We start from the raw sequence: 20,253 nt of genomic DNA on the forward strand, positions 1-20,253 counted from the left end.
GTTAAAAACTCAATATTTAGAGTAAATATATGACAACACTGCCTCTTTGTGTAATTACTAAGGAACTACATCTTTACACAGCCACAATGCTGTGCTGTTGCCTCATGTTTCTCTGTCAGTTGCTCTTCTTCTTCAACTCCTCCGTCTTCTATTAACATTAACTGCACAAAGCGAGCTCCACTTTCTGTGTAATAGCATAGAAATAAAATTATAGATAGTTATCCATGTCATTAATATAGATAAGACAGACTTTAATGATGAGCAGCAGGTGAGTAAGAAAAATACCAAAAATACTAAATAATACTAAAATACAAAAAAGGAAATGATGATAATAATAATAATAATAAATAAAATAAAAAGTTATATACAGTTATATCTCATCAGTTTTGTAGATATTTAGTCATAAACCAGTGTTGAACACTTGCAAAGTGTTTTGGCTTGATCACCGAATCATCCTCTGGGGAACATGAATATCCGAACCACATGTCATGCCACTCCTTTTTATTATTTCTCAAGATTTTTCATTCAAAATAACAAATATATATTATTTGTTATGCAATTTTTGCATGGATTCTTGTGAAACAACATACAAAACATACATTCAAGTTCCCCAGAGGATTAATCATTTTCATTATTAACCCCTGACTTTTAAATTTTGAGTGGAAAAACCTTGAGAAATAGTGAATGGAGTGCCATGATAGAAGAAGATTTTTCACTCACAAATAACAAATATGAATGCTGTGGTGGCGCTAGAGGAAAAGTCAAGGGATTAATGATAAGGATTCATCCTCTGGGGACCTTGAATGTCCAAGCACAAGTAGTGACTAGTGTCCATATCTTGTTATTAAATCTTTTTAACTGAAACCCCTGAACAAACAGCAGATGTATTGCTTAAATCTCTGTTCTCTGAAGGCTCAGCACTCTAAATCAGCGTTTGATGAAAAACCCTCAGCGTGTGGCCGCAAGTCATTTTCACTTCCGGATGGAAACGCAGAGAGCGGTCAATTATATTCTGGAAGTGACTTTACTTTACCGTGTAATTAAGGTGAATTTAGAACAGAGGGCAGCTGTTGTTAGCCATGAATGTGTGTGAGTGTGTGTGGCATGAGTCATTTTTAAGTGTCAGCACAGGAGGAAGGGCGACAATGAAATGAATGAAAAATGGTGAATAACAAGTACTTCTGACATAACGGTGAGAAAGAGAGAAGAAAGAAGAAGAAGGAGAAGCATCTTCACATTTGATAAGAATACCAAATATTTGGCATGTTTACTTGAAATATGACTTCATGTTTCATAAACATGACTTTAATCTCCAAGTCAGAGGATCGGCAAATCGTCCTCTGGGGAACATGAATATCCAAACCACATGTCATGCCACTCCTTTTTATTATTTCTCCAGATTTTTCATTCAAAATAACAAATATTTATTATTTGTTATGCAATTTTTGCATGGATTATTGTGAAACGACGTACAAAACATACACTCAAGTTCCCCAGAGGATGAATCATTTCCTTTAAAAACCCTGACTTTTCCTCTAGCACCACTATTATGTTTCCATTTTTTTAAAATGTTGAGTAAAAAACCTTGAGAAATGGTTTAATATGTGAGTGAGTGCCACGATATTTTGTCAGGAGTTGGTGGAGACCAAAAACAGAGATAAAAGTTTACACTGCACCAAAGTGGCCAAAAAAAATTATTTTGTTGTTGTTTGTCAGTCGACCATAAATAAAGATCTCTCCGCTCTCCTGTGAATAAACACAACCAGCATGGTGTTTTTGTAGCTGATATTTATTTTAGACCAATTAGAGACAATCATGTGACGCCTGAAGCTAAACTTAAAACTTTTTCTGTTATAGACTGTCTGCATGTTTATTTATAAATCATCACACAATACAGTCAGCTGCCTCAGTAGGCACAATTAAAAGTTGCCAGAAGCCAAACAATCACAACACTGGAGGTGTTTTTTATTGCACAGGGTGCGATAATCATGTGTTTCCCACTTTTGACTTCCCACGTCTGCTCATGAATGATGATGGCAGCATCACTTCCACCAGTTATGTTTGTTTTGCGGAAGAAGAAGGAGTCGACATGGAGTCTGAACAGGGCGGACTATGAATATCCTATATGAATAATTTGTGTGTTTGAAGCTAAAGAAGCATCAGTATATGTGGCGTCACTTTTAGCATGTATTAATTAAAAAATTATACTGTTGCAAGATTATTTTACTCTCAAATGTTGATTTTGTTTCATTGTTTTTGGTCGTAAGTCAGTTTCTTCCCCTTTTCTTGCACAAATGTGTTCATTTCTCGATATCCGTCTCTGCTCTGGTGCAGTCACACATGGGAATTTGTGTCCTCACAGGATTTTGGTAAGTCGTCTGGGGACACAACTCTAATTGTAATTCTACCCTTGGCTGGTGTTTGGTATCGCTGATTAATCTGCTGATTGATTCCCGTTGAATCTTGTCTCATGACATGAGTCAAAGAAACAAGGTTTACTTTATGTTCAGCGGATTCTGGCTGCCACATGTAAATCTGTTTAATCGCTTGGCTTTGCACTATTAATACACACAAGTCAACAAGATGAAAACAGGGAACGCCGGGAGTGTCAAACAGAAAGTCATGAAAAAATATGATGCTCTAACATTAAAAACAATTAACATAAAATGCCATAATCAAACTCGTAAAAGGAACTGATGTCAACATCTTTTAGGTTTCTAGACACACACGTGAAACCCTCAACAAACAAGATATGAGAGAATAAATAAAAAAGAACGTCTCAATGCTGGTTTAAAAACCAACATGATGGTATAAAGGATATGAATATTGTTTTGGAAATCATGGACATCATGCTAAAGAGGAAAAGAACCATCCAGATTTCAAAAGTCAGTATCTATGACCGTATGATGGCGTGATAGTGCCCGGGGCATAACATAAACATCTGTGAAGGTATCATTAATGCTGGAAAGTACATACAGGTTTTCACCAACTGGAAAAAGGATTTGCAAATCATTACATTCTGTTTTTGTTTCTGTTTTACGCAGCGTCCCAACTCTTTGGAATCAGGGCTGTATATAAAAACATGGAATATCTACATACATGTCAAACATGTTGCTGTAAATATTAAACAAAGAGAGTCAGGTTCTTTCTACGCGCACGCGTCCAATAAAGCTGATTCTGATTTAGATTCTGAAGTTTGATTTCCTCTGTCCCCGTTTCTCCCTTGATCCAACTCTCAAGTCCACTTCTGCTGCATTTGGGCCGGAATGCACCAATTAAATCGATTCTCGCCGACTTTGATCTGCTTCCTTCAAACTGTGCGGAGATTTCAAAGCATGTGACGCTCACACTCAGATCAGGCTCTGCTCCCCCAACAGCAGGGGTGAACACACTTTGCTTCTCTCTCTCCTCTCCTTCTTCCAGTTTCCTCCCTCTCTCTCTTTCTTTCTCCTCCCTCTCCTCCTCTCCTTTCTTCGTGTCATTTCAATCCTTCTTCCATGCTGAGAGGTACAGTAGAGTAGAGCGAAGAAAGAGAAGGAGAGCGAAATACAGAAAGGAAAAGACACTTCTTCTCATCTTCATTTCGAGCTCCTTACATCTTCGTACCTGTCGCTCGTTTGTTCTTTTATTTCTTCTTCCTCTGAGCTTTTTTAACGACAGATGAGAGATGGGATGTGGAAATTCCTCCCCAGCCTCTACCACCACCAACAGCAGCAGCAGCACCGCAGGTGAGAAACACTGTGAGAGGATGTTTGTGCAGGAGATAGTTGTATATCTGAATCATCTAGCAGCATATAAAAGATACTAGCACATATTATAAGATACTTTTAAGCATATCTAAGTTATTTTAGTCACTTTTTCTATCATATATTGATGTTAAAGGAACAGTCAATCATTGTTTATGTGGTCAAAACAATGACTGCACCACAAGCTTGTTCTTCAGATTCTTCTTTTACTCTCAATGAGTTAGTTCATTAAAATAAAAATTCTCCTACTTCTTACTTTATAAAAACAATTCTAAAATCTTCCAGGATTAGCTGCCTGGGCTGTTTTTCTGAACACGATCGTCTCTAATTGGTTTAATATCGGCTCCAAAAACATCATGCTGGGTGTGTTTCCTCACAGGAGAGCATCTTTATTTCAGGTTCTCTCAGGGCGGTGACACTACAAACACGTGATTATGATATGATTAAAACTAGAACAACAGAATATAAAGTAAAGTTCAAATGAGCTCAACCTTAAACATCTACAGCAGTAACATGCAATGTAAACACGATTAATGCAGTAACATTAAATATTTTTCTGCACAATGAGTACTTTTACTATGTTTTGCTTAAAATTCCTTCATACTTTTAGTTCTTAAGTACTTTTACGTTTTCCGCATATATTTTGTTAGTTACTAGGAACTTTTATTTTGTTGTTGATTGTGGCGCCCCCTGTGGACAAAAGCAGGAATGTTTCCACACTTAGTTTGATGATTGATTGATGATTTGAGGGGAATACAACCAAGTAACAGTAAGAATAACTATATGGAAATACAACCATCAAGTCCCCTTGAACAACACTTTCTTATATTACAAGACATTTACAGGAAAACCTATTCAGGCAGCTGTAGACCAGTAAGTTTAGTTACAATACTTCATTTTTTAATGTGTAATACTTTTTGTTGCTGTTGTATCAGTGTAGTCAGAAGTAAACGATAATAAAGAGACGTTCGAAATCGATTATGACTTTAACTGAGTCGATAGGAAAGTGTTTTAACATTTGCCGACGTCTCATCTCGTTCATCTGTCTGTTTTTGACCCCAGGTCGTGATGAGTCTTCATCAAAGGCGTAAGTTAACATTAACACCTTTTACCTCTTTCATGACAAGCTCAACACACACACACACACACACACACACACATAAAAGCCAACTTACAAACACATTCTGATGTCGAACTACGTCAGCGTTGTTTGACCTTTTCTCTGATGTTTTTAGCGACTGACTTCAATACGCACAGTGGGTTTTAATGTATATGTGTGTGTGTGTGTGTGTTGACAGATCAGATGATCCCGTACCAGAAGACGACAAATGGAAGTGAGTGATTCGATTCAATGCACACACACATGTAATGTCTGTTTATATGAACACGAATGACATTCGTGCATGTGTGCTTGTGTATATAGGAACTATGGAGGTGTGTATGTGGGTTTTCCTTCAGATATGAGCAACATTCCTCAAGTACAGATAGGATCACTCAGAGGTAACACACACACACACACACACACACACACACACACACACACCCACGCACAAAAACCTAAAACCAGGTCTTTCTACGTTATAAGAACTTATGTCCCCAGAAGGACGGCGGGTCCCCACAATGTGACCATAGAAACAGATTTATGTCCCCACAAGTACAATATGTCCTCACTTGTGCAAAAGCAAAGAAAAATTGAAAAATGTTATATTGTACCATATAGAGCCGACAAAATCCTTCACAGAGTTGAAATATGAAGTAACTTAAGTAAGAGCACAGTTTAATTAACACTTGTGCAAGAACATTTCAGTAGTTGCCAGAATGATCTTTGTTCTCTTGTTGATCTTTTGTTGTGAAGACAGAAGAAGTGTTAGCTGTGGCAATTCATTTTTTTAGTCATAAAGTGTTTCTACTTTAGGCTAAACTTGGGGTGAGGTTAGACGAACTGACTTTTAGTCAGGTTGAATCGGACTCTCGATTTTCCGGTTTTCCAACCTTGGTACGATTCATTCAGGCAGATCTAAACACAATCATAAGTAGTAGAGTTTATTTCTGGTTGGCCCAACTACAAGCTGAACTCAACAAGTTTGGGCTAAACAGCTTCCACACCCAGGTTTGCTTTACATACATGGACGTCAATAAGCGTAACAGTGAAATTAAGTTGTTAGCAGGTAGTCAGTTAATCGATCATGGATGTATTATAAGAGCTGGATATCGGACCCATTGGAGTGCCTTGGTAGCCTAATGGTTATGGCCCATGCAGAGTTTTCTAACTTCTTGGGTTGCATTAATGTTTCTCCCAGCAAGTCTAGGACCATAGACTTAACATTGAGAAGATATTGTGCATGTAAAATGTCTTTTTTAAGTTCTGGAAATATTTTACAAATGCATAATATAAATAAATTTATACTAAAAAATAGATAACTGACCTTTTGTCGTACGTGTTCTGTCAACAGTTTCACAGTACCACGAGTGACCACTGGGACCAATTGGCAGCCAGATTGAATGGCGGGGACCATGTCCAGCTCTTTTAACACATTAATGATCGTGGTTTGACCAGGACTCCTTCCTTTTTTTAACCGTGTGAAAAGGAACCAACTGGAAAACAAGTTTACAACCTCGTCCACTAATTCAAACCAGAGCAAAGAAATTAAAGGTTTAAATTTGGCCTGAAAAAACAAGAAACAAGTATCGATCTTTTCATCTAAATCTGGGTCGGATGAAAAACAACAATAACAAATGTGCTTGTGTTCAGTATCTGCATTTGGTGTGAGGCAGCATGCTTACGTGACAGTATGCGTCTACATATCCAAGCCCTAATAACCTTCACACACACACACACACAGCCTCAATTTCCTGTTGAGTCTCCAGGGTCATGAGAGCATGGGAGAGAGAAAACGCTGACGGTTACTGCATGTGTTTGTGTCAGGGTTTTTTTTAATCTTTGTGACCCCAACGTGTGTTTGTATGTATTTAAATTAAAGTACTGCATATATATATTTAATATTTAGTTCATGCTATAAGTACATTCAATTAAATATTTGATGTATGTGTGTGTTAATAAACCTGTCCTCCACAGAGAGTGACAAAGACTCCCTCAGGAGGCCGCTGTGGGGGAACGGACTCTAATTTTAATGAAGAGCTAGGTCTGTGCTTGTTTGTGTGTGTGTGTGTGTGTGTGTGTGTGTTTCTCTGCCTTTTCATTAATGAGAGCTGTGATGTGACGTCTGTGTTTAAAGGACCACACCAGCGTTCTTCAGAGTCAGATAATTCATCGCAGATAACATATGTTTCATCATAAAGGAAAATTATGTTTTAAAAACATGTTCGTGAAAACTTGAACAGTATTAATACTGAGCAGTTTTTATCCTGATGAAACAAAATTAACCGAATTTGTTTTCAATAGTTCTGAAATGTTGAATTTTCCTCTAAAACTGGAAACTTTCACCTTTTCAGACCTCTAAAAAGGCTATTTGAAATAATTTATGAATGATTATTATTCCTAATTATTATTACTAATATGGGGAGACAAAGTTTCCATCACTGCTCGATTGTCAGCGGTTCAAAATCAGTGATCTCTGCAAGTTGGTTTTCATAAATTAGTGCCAGGAGCAGCAAAAACATTTATATGAATGGTCAGTAGTAAAGTTAAATGGAGGCTAAAACCAGTTAAACATGTCTTTAAGCAGTGGGATTACCACCAACATCCGCCTCTGTAGGGACTATTTTGCAACGGAGATAACTGGGATTCATGGACAGTCCAATGTTGGTGCTGATTGGGGATGTAACAGTGTAATAATTTCAGTTTAAAGTTCAGATTAGTCCAACAAGAACTTCATCTTGATTGTAAGAGCGACATGAAATCATTACAGAAGCTGATAGTACAGTGTATTTATTCAGTGTTGCACCTAACCCCCTGGGTATTTTCTTCACAGAGTCTACTACACCACTAATTTAAACTGCTTTTGTTTCAGTTAAATGAAGTTAACCATACTGCTACTACTTCCATGTCTCTGTGAACTGAAAGGTGCTGAAGAAGGATATGTCAGGAAGGAGTGAGAAGAAGGAAGCCTCCAGGTGATCTTCAGGTCCTCATTGTTGTCATCAGGAACCCACCAAGTCTCAAATGGGAAACAGCAGCACCCAGTGGATCCAATCACCTCTCTCAGCGTCCCCCTGTAAGGACTTTAATGGGATCAGCTCCACCTGACTACGGAGCCCGTTGCGTTGACCAACTGGTTTAAGACTTTTTATTATTTTAAATGGAAGACCTGGACTCCTATAAACCAGAGATGAAGGACGTTTCAATCCGTGCATGAAGAGGCAGCAGGTTTTCTATTCCACTGGGTTCATTGTGGCGTGCTGCACGTTGTGTAGCTGATTAATGAAGTGCAAGCAGCAGGGAGCTACAGTGAATATCGGCTGATTAGCTGTGCTGTAGCTCTCCTCGATGAGGGCGAGTAGCACTAAATTAAAGTCGGTAAAAAGGTGAATATCAAGCAGGGCTACATAAAACATATAAAAGACTACGTCCAGTGATATTCAACAAATAAATCCAATAAAAACACCCAAACCAACAATGCATTAATACAGCTAATATCTGTCTGTCTTATTATTACATTACTTATCAAAAACTAGTCGACAGCTTCCTCCGTTAACGTCCTCTTCGCTCTTTTCACCTCTTGTTATTATGCCCGTAGAGGCTTGCTAATCTTGGTTATATTGCCCCAGCTTGCTCGGCTCCTGTTCTGGCACGACACCGGCTCCACTCCCAGTCAGCATTACCTGGTAACCTCTTCGTCCTGGTGGTCTGAAACTCCCCCCCGCCGTTCTGAACTCACAGTCCGGGCAGCCTGGCTAACAAACTGAGCTAACAGCAGCTCACGGTTCAGATTCAGGTGTGTTATTCTAGTAACGGTTAACGCAGTTTGGAGACTATAGCACTAAGATTTCACACAGCTCCGTCTGGAGCCACGAAAGGCTTCAAACAAACATTTGAACACATGAACGGACCTTGATGTGTAAAAACTTTGTTAATTTGTGACGTTTTCGTAATTATCTCGCTCAGGTGGATTCATAGTGCTGTAAATGTTTTTTGTAAAAGTTTCTGTCTTTAAATTTTTACCAAAAAAAAATGGTAAAGGAGAGTAAAATCTTTTTAAATGATGAAGTGTTTACTTACTTTTTGTGAAATGTCACATTTAAAGACAAATCCAGCATAAAATTTGATCATTACATTTCGCAAGTGCCACAAACTGCAGTTCCTCTTGTCCTCCACTTGAGGCTGGCTCCAGAAGTGAGTCAGTCTCCATAAGTCCCCATGTTAAAACTTCACAGCAGAAATAAACATGTTTACAGCCTGGTACAAAAAACTGTTTTGGTCTCTGTAGCTAATTTCCCCGTTCATGACAACTGTACTGAGGTTGAATTTATATACAACTCACCTGTTCACATTATATTAAGGCTTAAAGTTATGCAGGATTTTTGGATTAATCCTCATAAGGTGGACTATTTGAAGTTTTCATCAATATAAAGTGAAACCCATCATATTGTTGAATAAAAAACACTTTTCAGTTGTAATTAAATACTTTTTTAATTTGTAACAAAACTTCTTGATACAAAACTTGATCCACTTCACGATGAAGAACGAGAGTTTAGCAGAACAAACCACAAACTGTCAACAAACAGTGAAGTGCACAGGTGTATCCATACATGTAGGCCACGGCTGAACTTAAAGTGCATCGGAATGAACTGTGTGTGTGTGTGTGTGTGTGTGTGTGTGCCGCTTTACATACTGAGGTTTGTGTGGTTTGGAGGTTCGTCTGAAGCTTAAAGGCATGCGAGGTAATATAGAAGCTCATTATGTGTTTATCACACATAAAAACTGGAGATCCTGCTGCTTATTGGTGAGGTAATGACGTATTCACGCTGTGAGCAACGCGACTTCTGTGTAGATACTACGACTTAATTCAACTTCCTCTTAACTCTCATGAGCCAACATGTCGTCATTAACAAGTTTTATCTGTGCGATATATTTACCTGTAAAGATTCGGCAACGACGACTCATAAGCTTGGGTAACGTGAACGAACTGACAGCAAACAAAAACAGGGGTGACCCCTTGAGTTCTCCGCCAATAAATGTCAACAACATCCTGATGGACGCTCATCAACTCAAGAAAGATAATTAGATTTCTGCCATGTGATCACAAAAATCAGTGAAGTTTCTGCTTTCAACCTTTTAAAGTAGTTGCACTCAGAATCGGCTATCGTCTGATGACGATTCAGCCAATGTTTTGTTTTCGATGTAGCCACCGGATAACAGTAAAATAAGATAACGTCTGATAACAGGCTGCAATTTTCTCTGCAGTCCGATTTGCAACTTCATACGAGAGAATGACGAAAAGGACGCGTCAGATGATCTAAACGAATGATATCTGCAAATAAATCCAGATACATTCTTTAAACTTGGACCAACCAGATCGCTTCTGGTGCCGAGATCTTGGTCCCTCGCAGGTAACTGCTAACTCGGTTATGTTTCACCGAAACAATATAAAGAAGCTGTAAACGGTACATGATGATCCCTCTCAAACATCTCTAAGAACAGAGACTCGTCACCTCAGTGCTCACAGTCTGAATTCAGGGTGACTCTTACATTTTTTTTGATTGTACTGTGGACCAAAAGAAGAGAGAGAACTGTTTTCAGTCACGCTTTCTGGTGACCACTTCCTCGCCCGCCGCCAGCTTCCTGTACAGCTGCGACAGCTCATCAGGTCGTGGCATTTTTGACTCTGGTGTGCTGGGAATGTCGAAGTCCGACGACACCTGAGACTCAGAGAGCTCCTCTGGCTCCAAATGGACCTTTTGGACGTCACTCGCATTCTCCTGAGACATATCATTGGTCTTTAAGTCTCCTTGCTCGTGTACGCCCTGCTCTGGGTGGAGAATCAGGGTGTCGGGTAAATACGAGTCCAGGTTCTGGGAGGAATGATTAGACAGAGAGGCGGACAGAGTCAGACTGAAGTTTCCGTCGTCGGCAGGCGTTTCTTCTTCTTCGCTGAACAGTTCAGGGGTCTGTGAGCCGGTCATCCTGGAGAGGGAGGGGCTCGGGACAGAGCAGCAGGATTGTAATTGGCTGTTGAGGCTGTTCTGGCTGTCAGTCAGCGTCTCCGTGGTGAAGAAATCCTCCCATTTCGGAGGATTGGTCTCTTTATTACACTCACCTTCCTTCATCACCCCGTTCACCTCCTCCTTCGTTGTCGTCTCCTCCTCCTTCATCAGCTCTGCATCCTCCTTTCCTTCATCCTCCTCCTCCTCCTTCGTCTCTCCCTCATCCTCCTCTTCATCATTGGACTCGGTGCAGTCCACGTAGTTGCGAGCTCCAGGCTGAGTGTCTGTGACCGTCAGAGGTAAAGACTCCTCCAGAGGCAGCGCTGTTTTCTGAGGACTTGGAGCTTTCACTGAGAACAGAACAAAAATAAAATAATGTGACTCGTAAAAACACAAAAATAAAATAAATAAATAGAAGAAATATTTATGCACCATTTTCTAAGTCTTGGTTCAGCCCCATCTTCTTCCTCACTGGTTCCAGGTCCAGACCGTCGAACAAACCGTCGTCGCTGTCTGAATCTGAGCGGAGAAACAGAACAGTTCATTTAATAAGACAAAGTAATAAAGTTTGTTAATATAAGAAGCTGAACAAACACACATAATGAACATTTATCATTCAAATTTATCCATTTAGTTTAAAATTAAAAACACCAGATTTAAGGCTTGTGGATATTGGCACAAAAGAAACAACTACAGTTAATCTAATCTGTTTACAAAATGATCATTATACTGTTCACAATATATTGTCTTCACAAGTCAACCCAGCTTGTTAGAAAGTAAAAATGTGACGCTGTTCTTTGTGCCTTTTATACGGATCTTCTATATTCTAATTAAAAAGATAGTTAACAAATATAAAGACAGAAATATGATTTAGTAAATCCTGGTTGTTATTTAAACGTTGTTAGAAAGAGTGGTTAACATGACGGACACTGTAAATAATGTGCTTCTGTTCTTTTACTTAACTACTGCAGATTCAACTGAAACAGTCCGTTTGTTCAGTCGTGGTGGTTAATGCTGCACGTGCAAACATAGAAACAATCCTCAATAATCGATTAACAAGTCTGAAACAAGCCTGGAGGAGGTCACGTCCTCTTAAATTCACAACACGACCTTTTTAATCTAACAGGTTTTAATGAAACAGTTAAACTATGTATTATTTCAGCACACAAACAAACATAACAGGCTAAAAAAAATCTCACAGTTTTACTTATTAAACTTCAGTTTGGATGATACAACACAGTTTAGCAGGCAAAGTTAGTTTAGTATGAGAAACACGTCCGGAACAGACCAAACCTACAAAAGCCAAGACTTCTTCTGCAGCTACGTTAACTTACGTGCAGCAGCTTATCAAACAAACGACGGCCAGACGACAGTTCGATATTGACCTACTGTAGAGTGAGAGCGCATCCATCACCTGGGCTGGATCCTGCCTCAGAGACATCGAAGGCTTTGGAGGGAGTGCGGCCTCTTCTCTTCTTTTCTCTGTTTGGAGATTCATCTCTAACTGAGAGCTCGGTTTCATTCGTGCACGAGGAGGTCGTGGGTTGTTTCGCTTTTACACATATTAACTGGCCTAATCACATCAATTATCTTCTTTAGGTATGACTTCTGTCGTCGCCCTCTGCTGGAGCGGATATTTTTTATTAATTCATTCCTTTAAATCGGTGGTACTCGCATAAAAAGGGGCAGTACGACCCCGCCAGTCCCAACACATGACGCTTCTTCTAAAAGATTTACAAACAATAACATAAATGATTGTTATCCACCAGAGGAAAGACGTTCACCAGCGTTTTTCTCCTGTGAAGACCTCCCAACCTCCACCAGAAGTATTTCATATTCCACATGGTGACCTGTAAACATCACAGCTGCACCTGCTGATACAGATGTGTTACTGTGCAGAGCGCCTGCTGTGGTAATGTCTCACCGTATGTGGGTCGCTCCACCATGCTGCGTTTGAGGACTCCCAGAGGTTTGTATACGAACGCCTGGTCGGACTGGTTCCTGCACATCAGCCTCAACCTGAACGAACGCACAAACTTCATTTCTTACATTTTTAAAACACAGATTAAACCTTTATTTAAATCCTCACAAGAAGCTAAAACTAGTGAGATGTTATTATCGGATTATCCAAGCAGATCTAAACATGGGAAAGAGAATGAAAAGTTTAACATCCATCGCTGAAAACTTCACTCACATCTGGGAAACCTGGGTCAACGTCAGACCAATAGGGATAACGCTGGGGTAGATGTTGACGGGCCGGAGGTAGGAGAGGAAGTCTTTAAGCTGAAATTAGAAAGGGACGATATACAGTATGTATTGAAAAGAGAAGACAGACAGTATTCTCAATAGACAGTCAGATAACTCTAGTTTAATCATTTAAACTGAAGTACCTCTGAGTACGAGGAGTGGAAACTGAAGCACGCTCTGAAGGAACTCGCTCCTGTTCTGGAAAAATAAATCCATGTTGAGCTCTCGCAAACAAACAAACTCACTCTGAGACATGACATGAAGCCGCTCTTACTTTATGATCACGTTGGTTTTCCTCATTCTCTCTCCGAACCACATGGTCGACGGTTTGATGCTGATGATTCGAAGAGGAGTCCCGTCCGAGGCCGTGCAGCCACACGGCAACCTGCTGCCCTGGAAGAACTCCTCGTCCTGCACACAGAAAAAAGACAATGACACTTGAGTCACTGTCACTGTGTGAATCAGTGGTTGTGTGTGTGTGTGTGTGAGACAAAGTTGGACCTTTGGGTGTCGACAGGCGTGGATCTGAGTCCGGCGGTCAGTCGTCACGTAGCTCAGGATGTCCGGCATCTTGTTGAACATCCCCAGACTCCTGACGTGGATCTGAAACAGCAAAATATGCAAACGCTGAGTTGTGCTTTTACAGGTGAATCTGTGCATGAAAGAACACAGATCATGTGTGTGTGTGTTACCTGTGTGTTGAACTCCTCTCCCAGGTTGGTAAACAGGTATTCATATCCATACGCAGCTTTACAGTTGAGCCACACAACGTGATACGGACTCTGAGTGATCCAGTTTCCAACAAGCTCTAAAATGCCGTTCAGACAGACCTCCTGCACACACACACACACATTACATGTGAACACAAAGTCCAGTGAAGTCTTGATCCACAGATGATGGACCGGCTGGACACTTACCCGAGTAGGAATCTGGTAGAATCGCGGGTCATAGAAAGTTGAGTCCAGATAAACAGTCTGAATATCTTTCACTCTGTGTGTGAAACAGGGAAAACAAAACAGCATCAGCTACATGAACTACATTCATCAGTTCATGTTGGGCGAAAGGAAACTGTTCGTCAGGACCGACCTGCTGCCAGAGTGCAGATGTTCTATTCTCGAGGCGTCTCCAACAGCGAACCTGAAGTCTCCGGTATACAACACGTTTCCCTGGGAACCTTCAAACAGGAACCTACACACACAGAAAACACACAACATAATCATTATATTGTGTATACAAACACTTCACAGACCCCTCTAGCTCTTCGTTCACAGCTCACATTTCAAATCAGAGTCAACAGACTCGAGTGCATCGTGAAAAAACTACCAGAGATCTGAGGGAGGCGATCAAACGTTGGAGTGCACAGAAAAAGTTAAAAAAAAAGTTTGACTTGCATAACTGAGCCGGGACAGTGTCCTGCAGGAAGCAACGTGACCACGAGATCTTCTTTCTGTCAAACGAACACCAGACGACATTAAAACACATCAGTCAATAGGTCAAGCTGCTAAATCTACATTAAACTTTAAGTTTTCACCTCTCCAGATGCTTCATCAACCAGAGAAATCTGCGTCGGGCTCTCGAGCTCTAAGGGAAGCTAAAAAATAAGATAATTCATCAGGAGAGAAAAGAAACATGATGGACGAGAACACACAGCGACAGTAGTTACGTGTACTTACAATGTATTCCTCCCAGAAAGCGTACTTGGGATTACTCAGCAGGAGTTCTTTGGTCACGAAGGAGCAGTACAGCCTGACTGTACGACTGCAACCAGAAGAGAACACATGAGTAAGTCATGTCTAAATACATAATACATACATACATACATACATACATACTGGTACGGAGGAGGGAATGAAGCGATCATGCATCATCTCTGAAAACAGTTTTACTACATAAAGATATGTGAGAATATGAGGTTGTTACGGCCGCCGCCGTTTAACTGTTCATTTAATAAATACCTTTGTTTATTAACCTTAACATCTGGTTTTTATGTTACTACTTCATACCCTTTTATCTGGTCGTAACACAGGTAAATGTTGGATTCTTTGGTGTCTCTATGAAATGATTTGTCAGATAAATCTTAAATTAATCTATCTCTGTGAATCAGGGCTGGAAATGACAGTTTCTAACTTGTCGGGTTGTTTTTTTTTTAGGATACAGCTTGATCAATATATATTTATATATTCTTTCCTGTTTGAGGAGGGAAATATGATTCTAAAAGGAGAGACAGGATAGTGATTTCAATGCCAAGTGTGCCAAAAAAAGATAGATTAGTGAAGTGTCTTCACCTGGACTGTAGTTTTCTCTTCAGTTTTGGTCCTTTCAGTCCCTTCATGTGATCTGTTGAAAGACAAAGACAAATACACAGTGTGTGAAATGTCGTTACAACACTCCATGAGTGGTAAATGTTTTCACTTTGGGTGAATATTGCTGTAAAAGTCAGTCATACAGAAGGTTTGTGATGCTAGGTAACCACCAGGTGTTACGGTTTATTGGGCGACCGTGTTAAAACTGGCGACCGTTAGGTACGACAACCGTTGATATATATAAGGAATATATAAGATAAGTCAAACAAAACACTAAGGACGAATGAGGTATGTTTTTTTGTGATATTGTAACGTTACTTAAATAAAAAATAAATAAACAAAGAGGCACACAAATGTAAAAGTCAGTCATACAGAAGGTTTGTGATGCTAGGTAACCACCAGGTGTTACGGTTTATTGGGCGACCCTGTTAAAACTGGCGACTGTTAGGTACGACAACCGTTGATATATAAACTAAGTCAAGCAATACACCAAAGAAGAATGAGGTTTTTTTATTTTATTTGTGATATTGTAACGTTAAATAAATAATAAATAAATAAACAAAGAGGCACACAAAGGTAAAAATCTGTCATACAGAAGGTTTATGATGCTAGGTAACAACCAGGTGTTACGGTTTATTGGGCGACCGTGTTAAAACTGGCGACCGTTAGGTACGACAACCGTTGATATATAAGGAATATATAAGATATGTCAAACAAAACACTAAGGACGAATGAGGTATGATTTTTTGTGATATTGTAACGTTAATTAAATAAAAAATAAATAAACAAAGAAGCACACAAAGGTAAAAGTCTGTCATACAGAAGGTTTGTGATGCTAGGTAACCACCAGATGTTACGGTTTATTGGGCGACCCTGTTAAAACTGGCGACCGTTAGGTACGACAACCGTTGATATATAAGCTAAGTCAAGCAATACACCAAAGACGAATGAGGTTTTTTTTATTTTATTTGTGATATTGTAACGTTAATTAAATAATAAATAAATAAACAAAGAGGCACACAAATGTAAAAGTCTGTCACACAGAAGGTTTATGATGCTAGGTAAGTACCAGGTGTTACGGTTTATTGGGCGACCGTGTTAAAACTGGCGACCGTTAGTAACGAGAACCGTTGATATATAAGGAATATATAAGATAAGTCAAGAAAAACACCAAAGACGAATGAGGTATGATTTTTTTTGGCGACATTGTAACGTTAATTAAATATAAATAATAATAAATAAACAAAAAGGCACATAAATGGACAGCTATGTGTTTTCCCTGTTTCCAACGGCTGCCGTAACTACGGCAACCACAGACACATTCCACTGACACCAGTTAACACGGTCGCCCGTTGAACCGATACACTCACCTTTGTGACAGTGCGAGAGGAAATATGCCCGGGCATGTAGATTCTCCCGGTCGAACCGGTCCAGAGAAACTGTGGGATACTCCTTCATCCGACCCGCGAATGAACTCATCTTCAGAACCGAACCTTTTCAGAGATGTTGCCGTTAAAAAAAATAAAATAATGAAACGTCGTTAAAACGGAGGAGAAAGTTTGTCTCGCGCTACATCGCCGGTGTTTGTTTGTGCCGCCCACCGATTTCTGCTCTTCTTCGTCGGTTACTACAAGATGATGAGTGGGTACTACCGCCACCTACTGTCGATTAATACTTGTGTACACTTTGCGTGAAAAAAGTTTAAACACTCCATTTATTAAAAACAACTAATTATTAACTATTAATTAATTATTAATATTAATTATTAACATCAAAAACAGCCTCACAGTTGTGAGTTTATCATCTTCTCTTTGTCTTTTGGCGCCATCTCCTGGAGGCTTCTGTCCTCCAACACAGAAGAAGAACGTTTTCGGTATCCATGACAACCACAGAGAAGCCGTAACCAACTGTCACCGCTTGCTAACTGTCGACTGGAAATCAGCTGTTTTTAAATAAAACTAATGTAAGTAAAGTGTTTCTGTTATTTTTAATAAATCAAGGTGGAACATGTGCACATGTTAATATATGTAACTGTGAGCTGATCTCAACTGTCGCTGTATAAAAGGTTATTTCTTTTATTTGTAAGCCGACACGCACCAAGCTCCATTCAAGAATTATGTATTTAAACAAACATCGCTGTTTATGTTAAGATATGCTACGACAAATGATATTATTTTACATGTTTTACAGTTTGTAGCAGCAGTTCTTTAGTTCGGCATACATTACAATACATCAAGATACTTATTTTTTTTGTTAAATGTCACTTTTATGACAAAAATACATCTAAACAACACTGTATGTGAACATTTCAAGGATTAGATACAGTAGGGACATTAACATTAAGGCTTGTCTGTATTTTAAATACATTTCAAGGCATTTTCTTGACCTATCTTGACCAATATTTTTTTAAAATTTGCATTTCTGTGAAACCTTTTTTCAGCATCGCCACCATGTCCTCGACCATGGATAACAACTCCAAGCCGAAGTCCATGAGCAGAGCCAAAGGGTGGACGGCAGACGTGGAAAACCTGTTCAGGTTCCAGCAGGCGGGCTACAGAGATGAACTGGAGTACATACAAGTCAGACAAGGGGCCATGGTAAATATTCTGATCGGACTACTATTCTGTTATTGTTGTGGAGAGATTGCTGAAGTCAAAGCTCAATGGTGAGGTCAGGAAAGTGTTCAGGAGCCTCTGGTGTCTTATGCTGTATTATTTATTGATGCTTGGCCAAGGAGAAATAGACACTCTCATAGTTCATCAGAAGTGCCTGAGTCGGTCTCAAGTTCTGCCCAACTCATCCTGGTGGATCGACTTTAAACCCCAAGATAACACCACAAATACTACACGCCCAGAATTAGTCACAGAGAATGTCTTTACCCATGCAGGTGTTACTGTCAGCATATTCTAGTCTGGAGACACAGATACGCAGATTGGACCGTCAACAACAAGCTATCTATTATGTCTATGAAGGCAGCAATAGGTCTCTTCAACTTTGGACACCACAGTGTTGAGATAGACTGGTACCTACTGTTCTCAGCCAAAGCCAAACAACTAATACTGCTGAGGACCTCAAGACCTCGTGTAACCTAAGGATAGAAAATTCCGTAAGAGTTATTACAAGGATACTGTAGAGGAATTTACAAAGAACTAACTTTAACTACTGTGTCCCCATTAAAATTTAAGCCAGCACACAGGATCACAAGTGGTCACGAGTTCTTGTTAAGTTGATTCCTTAATTTCACACCCTGTTCCCTTGTATCTAAATTATAAAGTGTTCCTATGTTATATGGATGTTTTATATTTATATTCTCTCTATATATTATACTCTCTCTGTTTCTGTCTCAGATTGACAGATGGCCAGAGACCGGCTTTGTGAAGAAGCTCCAACGTCGAGACGACACATTTTATTACTACAACAAGAAAAGGGAGTGCCTGGACCGTGATGTCAACAAAGTCAAAGTCTATGCGTATTGAGGTTTATCATTATGATACAACAGTAGCTCGTCAACACACACACACGGGCACGGACACACTCTCTTTAAAGAAGAATATGACCTCTTTGTTTTGTAGTAAAGGAATTTTTAAACTGCACAGGCCTGATGTGTGATTGTGCTGCGAGTGTAAGGCTGCCTGCCGCAGTAAAATGTGTGATATGATTAAACATATGTGAGAATATAAGGTAAAACATTATTTGACTACAAATAAAGATTTTTTATTTTATTTTATTTTAAATACACTTTAAAGCATTTTTCCTTTTAGTCTTTGGAGCTATGAAATGATACAAGAAGACGGGGGAATCATGAAAAGATAAAGGCTGAATTTTCATTAGTTTAAGGTTAATAAGATTTTTTTTAAAACAGTTATATTTAGTTCTACTAGATTAATCAAAACAAATATATCATGTTAGATTCAGATTAGGTCGTGTGTAGTGTTCTAGCAACAGTGTGTTTGAATTACATCATTGCAGTAACTGTTTTCGTCTTACTATATTGAGCTACAGGCTTTAATGATTTCGCGCCCACTCACTGTGACATTTCCCTTTGCTGGGATTATTCGCTGGGCTTGTCACATGCGCCTCATTTGATGGTAACGTGAGGGGTGAGATTCCATACATAACTACCGCAGTAGCTCTCAGATCTCAGGTTTTTCCTCGGATCAAGAACACATTTCTTTCTTTAGCTGCCTAAGATACGAGATATTACTATTTATTAACGTGTGTGACTGCACCCTGCTTCTTCACCACAGACAGCCCTAAAGCCCAGCAAGGCAAGTGAGCAGTGCAAAATGACACTACATTACATTCATAGCTACATATGGTAATAGTAATATATAATATAATGTAGTTCACAGTCTACGTTAGAGCCACACACTTTACAGTGTACAAAAGGCCTGAGAGGCAAGTGAGAGAAAAAGAAAATGTGTTAAGAAGTACCAGAGGAGTGCAGATACTACAGGAATGTTTCTATGGGCATGTTATTATATTTCAGAGATTGGTGCTGAAAAAACAATGAATAGATTAGTTGATCAGAGGGGCAAAAATTACCATGAAAAACAGAAAAATAATGACTCAGACAAACAGGAAAAAATTACTCTGAAAAACAGGAAAAAATACTCAGAAAACAGGAAAAATTACCTCGAAAAACAGAAAAAATTACTCAGAAAAACAGAAAAAAATTACTCAGAAAAATAGGAAAAAAATACCCCAAAAAACAGGACAAAATGACCCCAAAAAACAGAAAAATTTACTCAGAAAACAGGAAAAATTTACCCCGAAAAACAGGAAAAAATTACTCAGAAAAACAGAAAAGATTCATCAGAAAACTAGAAAGAATTACTCAGAGAAACAGAAAA

The 20,253-nt window shown here is 39.3% G+C and overlaps 3 protein-coding genes across 7 annotated transcripts; 2 read left to right on the forward strand and 1 right to left on the reverse strand.

Moving 5' to 3' along the window:
- Positions 1–2,917: 2,917 nt before the first annotated feature.
- On the forward strand, positions 2,918–9,057 carry LOC109142599 (overexpressed in colon carcinoma 1 protein homolog). Of its 4 annotated transcripts, none has more exons than XR_003461259.1 (6): positions 2,918–3,728; positions 4,809–4,833; positions 5,045–5,080; positions 5,170–5,180; positions 6,823–6,889; positions 7,771–9,057. XR_003461259.1 is itself a non-coding variant. In XM_019276840.2 (6 exons), exons 1-5 carry the CDS (start codon positions 3,668–3,670, stop codon positions 6,870–6,872), a joined length of 249 nt encoding a protein of 82 aa, XP_019132385.1. In that variant the 5' UTR covers positions 2,918–3,667; the 3' UTR covers positions 6,873–6,889; positions 7,771–9,057. The 4 variants fall into 4 exon arrangements, 2 of the variants coding, with proteins under 2 accessions (XP_019132385.1, XP_019132386.1); XM_019276840.2 differs by having other exon boundaries at positions 5,170–5,246; XR_003461258.1 differs by lacking the exons at positions 6,823–6,889; positions 7,771–9,057 and adding an exon at positions 6,200–6,715 and having other exon boundaries at positions 5,170–5,246.
- A 1,348-nt stretch (positions 9,058–10,405) lies between these two features.
- dclre1c (DNA cross-link repair 1C, PSO2 homolog (S. cerevisiae)) lies at positions 10,406–17,042 on the reverse strand. Of its 2 annotated transcripts, XM_027272126.1 has the most exons (16): positions 16,771–17,042; positions 15,383–15,434; positions 14,771–14,855; positions 14,629–14,688; positions 14,489–14,544; positions 14,184–14,285; positions 14,015–14,087; positions 13,790–13,930; positions 13,599–13,700; positions 13,372–13,508; positions 13,241–13,295; positions 13,045–13,133; positions 12,775–12,869; positions 12,240–12,332; positions 11,283–11,369; positions 10,406–11,200 (listed from the first exon to the last, which is right to left on the reverse strand). In XM_027272126.1, the coding sequence occupies exons 1-16, from the start codon at positions 16,877–16,879 to the stop codon at positions 10,443–10,445; spliced, it is 2,094 nt and encodes a 697-aa protein (XP_027127927.1). In that variant the 5' UTR covers positions 16,880–17,042; the 3' UTR covers positions 10,406–10,442. The 2 variants fall into 2 exon arrangements, with proteins under 2 accessions (XP_027127927.1, XP_019132384.2); XM_019276839.2 differs by lacking the exon at positions 12,240–12,332 and having other exon boundaries at positions 16,771–16,879.
- A 188-nt stretch (positions 17,043–17,230) lies between these two features.
- On the forward strand, positions 17,231–18,993 carry meig1 (meiosis/spermiogenesis associated 1). Its single transcript, XM_019276877.2, has 3 exons — positions 17,231–17,363; positions 17,841–17,997; positions 18,748–18,993. The coding sequence occupies exons 2-3, from the start codon at positions 17,851–17,853 to the stop codon at positions 18,874–18,876; spliced, it is 276 nt and encodes a 91-aa protein (XP_019132422.1). The 5' UTR covers positions 17,231–17,363; positions 17,841–17,850; the 3' UTR covers positions 18,877–18,993.
- Positions 18,994–20,253: the final 1,260 nt, after the last annotated feature.

Source organism: Larimichthys crocea, chromosome XX (assembly GCF_000972845.2).
Source record: "Larimichthys crocea isolate SSNF chromosome XX, L_crocea_2.0, whole genome shotgun sequence".
NCBI lineage: Eukaryota > Metazoa > Chordata > Actinopteri > Sciaenidae > Larimichthys > Larimichthys crocea.

Excerpts from the sequence above, each read along its gene's own strand:
- LOC109142599 (XM_019276840.2), top strand. The coding sequence starts at position 3,668 with ATGGGATGTGGAAATTCCTCCCCAGCCTCTACCACCACCAACAGCAGC. Across the intron at positions 4,834-5,044 it reads GATGAGTCTTCATCAAAGGC|ATCAGATGATCCCGTACCAG; the intron begins GTAAGTTAACAT and ends GTGTGTTGACAG. Across the intron at positions 5,081-5,169 it reads CCAGAAGACGACAAATGGAA|GAACTATGGAGGTGTGTATG; the intron begins GTGAGTGATTCG and ends TTGTGTATATAG.
- dclre1c (XM_027272126.1), bottom strand. The coding sequence starts at position 16,879 with ATGAGTTCATTCGCGGGTCGGATGAAGGAGTATCCCACAGTTTCTCTG. Across the intron at positions 14,545-14,628 it reads TTGATGAAGCATCTGGAGAG|AAAGAAGATCTCGTGGTCAC; the intron begins GTGAAAACTTAA and ends TTCGTTTGACAG. Across the intron at positions 13,296-13,371 it reads AAAACCAACGTGATCATAAA|AACAGGAGCGAGTTCCTTCA; the intron begins GTAAGAGCGGCT and ends TTATTTTTCCAG.
- meig1 (XM_019276877.2), top strand. The coding sequence starts at position 17,851 with ATGTCCTCGACCATGGATAACAACTCCAAGCCGAAGTCCATGAGCAGA. Across the intron at positions 17,998-18,747 it reads AAGTCAGACAAGGGGCCATG|ATTGACAGATGGCCAGAGAC; the intron begins GTAAATATTCTG and ends TTTCTGTCTCAG.